Source organism: Cannabis sativa, chromosome 8, assembly GCF_029168945.1.
Source record: "Cannabis sativa cultivar Pink pepper isolate KNU-18-1 chromosome 8, ASM2916894v1, whole genome shotgun sequence".
Taxonomy (NCBI): Eukaryota; Viridiplantae; Streptophyta; class Magnoliopsida; order Rosales; family Cannabaceae; genus Cannabis; species Cannabis sativa.
Genome location: NC_083608.1, coordinates 31,191,695 through 31,197,654, shown reverse-complemented (window position 1 = coordinate 31,197,654; position 5,960 = coordinate 31,191,695). Strand labels below are relative to the sequence as shown.

At 33.5% G+C, this 5,960-nt stretch overlaps 1 protein-coding gene across 2 annotated transcripts; it reads left to right on the top strand.

Moving 5' to 3' along the window:
- Window positions 1-1,664: 1,664 nt before the first annotated feature.
- On the top strand, window positions 1,665-5,653 carry LOC115701272 (protein BUD31 homolog 2). 2 transcript variants are annotated; one of them, XM_030629022.2, is made up of 4 exons: window positions 1,665-1,861; window positions 4,105-4,201; window positions 4,347-4,534; window positions 5,279-5,653. In XM_030629022.2, exons 2-4 carry the CDS (start codon window positions 4,108-4,110, stop codon window positions 5,432-5,434), a joined length of 438 nt encoding a protein of 145 aa, XP_030484882.1. In that variant the 5' UTR covers window positions 1,665-1,861; window positions 4,105-4,107; the 3' UTR covers window positions 5,435-5,653. The 2 variants fall into 2 exon arrangements, with proteins under 2 accessions (XP_030484882.1, XP_030484883.1); XM_030629023.2 differs by lacking the exon at window positions 1,665-1,861 and adding an exon at window positions 3,286-3,621.
- Window positions 5,654-5,960: the final 307 nt, after the last annotated feature.

Sequence of the window (5,960 nt, the reverse complement as noted above, 5' to 3'; positions counted from 1 at the left end):
GAAAGAAATTCAGAAAACTTAATAACACAATTTAAAGTTGAGCAAGATGAGACAGTAGGGAGGAGAATCCTGTTGTTGTTTACCCAAATCGTTAATGATTAATTACTATCCTATTCTTGCAGTGAATGACAGATTATGAAATAACCTAGCTCCTTTCAGATCTTCTAGATTCTAAATCACATGTTATCTAATTAATTCCTTAACTAAACTAACATGAAATCAGCATTAAGTAATAATCTACTCGTCACATAAGTCATGTGAATACTTTCGTTTCACATAGAACATCGATTATCTTAATTTTAGCATTCTCAATTCTCACTTTTCAGATTTTGAATTGAGATCATAGAGCATGCACAAGGTGATCAATCTTAAACATGAAATTAAACACAAATTAAGATAATTTCACAAACAAGAATGGAGGAATGGTAATTAAACATTAACTAGGCAAAACATTAAACAACAATCATCATCCTCCCTAAATGGGAAATTTAGTTCAGAAACAAATCCATAACCATTCCTAAAGCAATATTCAACATAAATAAATTAAAGAGGAATAGAGAAAGAAACTGTTGGTGGATTGACTCTGGATCTTCACTTTGATTTCTTCTGCTCTTCCTGCCGCTTTCTGATGTGTTTTAGGGTGCCAAATCGCTTCTTTTTTTTGACTTTAAATCGCAGTTTTCTATTTATAATTGAAATTTAGGGTTCGATGGACGAAAATGCCCCTGGTCCGTACGGGATCTCGCCGCGGCCAAGCTTCCTCTCGCCGCGGCGAGAAATTGCCAAATTTAGGCTCTCTCTGTATCTCGTAACTCGCCGCGGCGAGCCTCTTCATCGCCGCGCGATCGATGCTTCTGAATTCTCGAGATCTAGCCGCGGCCAAGTTGTGTTTAGCCGCGGCCAGATATGCACAAAAACTCAAAAATTGAGTTTTCTTCGGCTCAGCACGTCTTTTAATGAATTTCTGCACCCGAGACCTCTTTTATTCCAAAGAACCTGAAAACATAGAAAACAAGCGTAATTCCGTCCCAACACAGCTAGAAATGCACATAAATTGGATCCAAAACATAGGCTAAAAATAGCCTAACAATCGTTTCACTTCTAAATACCTATAGAAGCTATAGCTTCCATATATATGATCAGCGCTCCCACTCAATTGAACTATCATGTCCTTAATCTGTATGTCCGAGAAGATCCAATTGGTCGACTTTAACGAACAAATTGAAGAACATAAATAATACAACTAAGATTGAACCTAGCCATATCAGGATTAAGATCCATAGACCTAAGATCAACTATTGATATTGACTTAGAAAGATATAACGGTAAGCTTATGATATCTTATCTAAGATCAATATCGGTCCCTTCCAATGTATACTCCATATATCTGATACTGATAAACTTTGCGAATGCCCTGGAAAGGACATAACGCTTACCTTATCACTGATTATTATACCAGTCTAAATCCAGAAACTGTAAAATTGAATGAAATTAGACAAAACTCCTTAAATCTAACAATCTTAATAGTTCAGGTGAAATTTTTAGCGGTCAAAAAAGTTCAGGGGGTATGATTTGGTATATGTCAAAATTCGGGAAAAAAAATACTAATTAGCCGGAAAAAAAAATATTAGAAAACCCCTCAAATCAACTATATTGGCATTAATTAGCCAGGGTTTTGCTTCAAAATCTCCAGACCACAACTTCTGAGTTTTCTCCCTCCATCGACCACCCTCTCTCTCTCTCCGTTACTCAATCTCTCTATCGCTCTTCTCGACTTTCTTCTCTCGCTAACTCATCAACTGTTTACTAACTGATCGGCGAGAAGGAATTCCGTTGGGTTTTCGAATTACTTCACTGACAGGTACGGATTCATTCCTTGTACCCTTCTTTTATTTCTACATAGATTTCTTGTTTCCCTTTTCATAATTTTTTGATTTCTCTCCGTTTCTTTCTTTTTTTTTTTTAAGTGTAATTTTATTTATATCCTCTGCTTAGTTTTAAAGCAATTAAATCAACCTGTGTTTTTGTTCTTTTAAACCCTGTGATGAGACTACCAGTACCCATCCGAAAAAATAGTTCAGAAGAAGAGCATTAGTTAGTTCTTGCCAAATATGTTAATATTTTATGCCGTAATCATATTTAACTAACTATGTAAAGGGGGATTTTATACCTTTTGTTACTCTGAAATGAATTTCAGATTGTTGTAACTTTGTAGGATGCAACTTTTCAGTATGTTTTTGTTTTATTTTAGATATAATAGGTAAAGATGTATTCTTGAAAACCTGATCATGAAAGAAAGAGCCCCAATTGAGTTCTCTACTTCTAACCTATATTTTTATGCAGCCCTCCATACAGAGAGATGATGGAAACTTTGTCTAGTTGTTTGAGTTTTTCAAGTGATTCTTTATGTTTTGTATAGAGTTCTACATTGGTATTCTAGGTCTTTTTACAGGGATGTGATTTAGCTATTGTTCGATTCTCTTTTCTTTTTTTTTTTTTTTCTTATTCTTAATAGTTTTGTTTGTCATAATTAGTTTATGATGTTTGGTTCTAAGGTTTAGAAATTGTGCGTATGTGTAGACCTTATTTCTAACTCTTAAAACATTAATAATATGAATATGTGGTAATAATCATGAGATTCTGTTCTAATCTTCATGGTTCCGATATTTTGTTCTCAGTATTTTTTTCCGTTTGAATGTTAGGGGCCACGCCAAAGAAACTTCCAGACTTTTTTGATTTTAATTCAATAGGATTACACCTAAAAAAGAATTATGTTTCCTTCATCTGAATCAAAGTAAGCAATGATTCATTGAATAGTTACCAATTTATAACCTGTTTAGAGAAGTTTTGAATCAAAATGGAAAATACACCATTGAATAGCTTAGCTCCCAACTAATAAACCTATTTAGAGAAGCTGTGAACACTTATGGTTTATTCATTTGCATCTCTTCAACATTGTTTTTTTTTTTTTGGAATAACTTTCTCTGTTATTAATTCATTTGATTAAATATCTAACAACTTTTCATTGAAACCTTTTCTTGGTCTTTTTGTTCCTCTTGTTAGAATAAAATCAATTAATCAATTTCATGGTTCACTCAATCAAAACAAATTTCATGTTATTGTTCACCGTTCACAGAGCCACCCTTTTTTTTTTTTTTTTTTTTTTTCCGTTAACAATTTACACAGTTACTAGTTAATATCCATGTTCTAAAAGAGGCGTACGCTCTCGGAACGAAGTGCTCAAAAATAGCCTTAGACGCTTAGCTTCAGTCATTGTTCATGAGGCTTACGCCTTGAGGCTTAAGCCTCTAAGACGCTTAAGGCTCACGTCTAAGCTATGGGGGTATTTTGGGCCATTTTTTAAGAGTTTTGTAGGCCTTTTTTTGTTTTTTTTTTAAATTTCTTAGGCTATTTTAAGTTTAATTTTGAGAAATTTGAAATTAACAATGTTGAAAGCATAAAAGTAAATGGATAAAGCCCTGAAAATACTCATCTTTTTTCTTTATCTCTTTTGCGGTAGTCTCCAGCAGCACATCATCTCTCCCCCCCTCTTCTCTTCACACTCTAACAAATACAACAAGCTTTCCTCCTGTTCAGTCACTCATGCAGCAACACAACTAGGTCTCATCCTCTCTCTCCTCTTTAATCACACCCAACTAGTCCATCTCCTTTAGGCAGTCCTTCCATCTCTCTCAAGGATTTTTATTTTGAACCTTTAATGATATTACCTATGATTTTAAGACTTATAACTAGTAACATCATGAATTTTTTGACTTTGATATGGTATTATCTGTTGATATATAAATTTTATGTTTTATATGATGTTATGAATTGTTTATTCTTATTGTTGAGGCTTACTCCTCGATGCCCCTTGAGGCTTACACCTCACGGTACTATGGGAAATTGCCCCGCATCGCGATTTAGCCTTTCAAAACAGTAGTGTTAATATGTGAAAATTATGCAGTAATTATTATTATTTTTTTTTTTTTTTTTTTTTTTTGCAAAAGAAAAAGAATCTGTCATATTCTTTTGTTATGATTGTGCTTGCTGATGATGTTTGGGGTTTTGTTAATTTATTTTGCACTTCTGCTTCTGATTTTGCAGATAATGCCTAAAGTCAAAACAAACCGTGTTAATTACCCAGAAGGGTGGGAATTGATTGAACCTACTCTTCGTGAACTACAAGCGAAGATGAGAGAAGGTTGATAGATTTTTTATTTTGTTTTTCCTTACATTCTTATTAGTATGTACTTAATTTCTCTGTTTTTATTAACTTTGATGAATTAAACTTCAGTACTGAGAAGAAAATGATGAAGCTCACATTTTGTGTATTTTGTACTGGGCAGCTGAGAATGATCCTCATGATGGCAAGAGAAAGTGCGAGGCTTTGTGGCCTATATTCAAAATTGCTCATCAGAAGAGCAGGTACATTTTTGACCTTTACCATCGGCGAAAGGAGATATCTAAAGAATTGTTTGAGTTCTGCCTTGACCAAGGATATGCTGACCGAAATCTCATTGCCAAATGGAAGAAGGTTCGTCTACTGTATACTTTATTGAAGATGAAATTGTTTGCTCTTGCTAAGATCGTAACTTATAATTAAAAAATTAGTGTTATTTAACTTAATTTAGACTTTAGAGTACTATATATATATGTATATTGATTATTAAAAACAGTGTAGGGAGAGCGATGCAAGGAAAAAGATCAAGATAAGTAAGTTGAATACTTGGTTAGACTAAGAATATAGGCATGGACGTATGTGTATATACACATATAGACACAACTGTTGAATGATTGGTTGGATTGGTTGGATAATTATTAATTATTAGAGCAAAAAGATGATAATTTTGCTGCCTATCTTTGCTTTTGTGTTTAATTGTAGATGACATCCTTGTCTTTGCACGAGAGTGTCTAGAGGACCAGAAGTACAATACTGTAACTTCTGAATTCTTATTATGAGTTACATGTGGTGTGTTAAAATATATCAGAGTAGTGTAGAGAAAGAGACATTGGGATGAGTTTCTTTTTTCTTTTTCTTTTGTGTTTGTGTGAAGATTTAATAATAACACTAAACGAATTTCATGGGATGTAAATCAAAACTTGTTGGACTTTCCCTTATTTTTGATATCACTACTTGATCATCTTTCTCTTTGTAATGTCAAAACTGTCCACATTTCCTTTACCTTTTTTAAAATGCAGGCAGGTTTTTCAAGCCCTTTGCTCTTCTTTGGATTATTTAGCTTGCATATTAACTTCAATGGTTTTTGTTGAACTGCAGCCTGGTTATGAACGCCTCTGCTGCTTAAGGTGCATGCAGCCTCGAGATCATAACTTTGCAACTACGTGTGTTTGTCGAGTGCCGAAACACCTGAGAGAGGAGAAGGTTATAGAGTGTGTTCATTGTGGTTGTAAGGGCTGCGCTAGTGGAGACTGATCTTATTGGCTTCTGCTGCTTCTGATTGTAACAATATATGCTAGGATATTATGGTTGCTTGGGCTATGTTTAAACTCTTCATTGATCTTTTGCAACTTAGACCTTTTTTTTATACTTTTTTTGGGCACAATCCATTCTAGTAATTAACCATATGTAATCTATCAGTAATTTGAATATCTTGCAAAGGAATGAAATTGTCTATAGGTTAGTACTACAAAATAAGGGGTTCAATTCATTTAAAAATACTAGTTTTGCTACTAATCAAAATGAATGAAATAGTGACATGTATATAGTCACAACTACAAACCTACAATAATTTTTAAGTGATGTGGGAATTTTTTTTTTAGAAAAAATCACTAAAGTTAAATCATCCAAATATTAAAAACTAAATAGTTTTTTAGGACGACACATCATCTCTTTTATATATGTACTAGCCTACTAGGGAATAGATCCGCGATTCGCGCGGTTTTGAATAATTTTTTTAAAATTATACATTAAAAAAAGTTAATTTATTAAATACGAATAA

Bases quoted from the DNA above. Each gene is read 5' to 3' on its own strand.
- LOC115701272 (XM_030629022.2), top strand. From the start codon at position 4,108: ATGCCTAAAGTCAAAACAAACCGTGTTAATTACCCAGAAGGGTGGGAA. The intron at 4,202-4,346 runs GTTGATAGATTT...TGTACTGGGCAG, and splicing joins ACAAGCGAAGATGAGAGAAG to CTGAGAATGATCCTCATGAT. The intron at 4,535-5,278 runs GTTCGTCTACTG...GTTGAACTGCAG, and splicing joins TCATTGCCAAATGGAAGAAG to CCTGGTTATGAACGCCTCTG.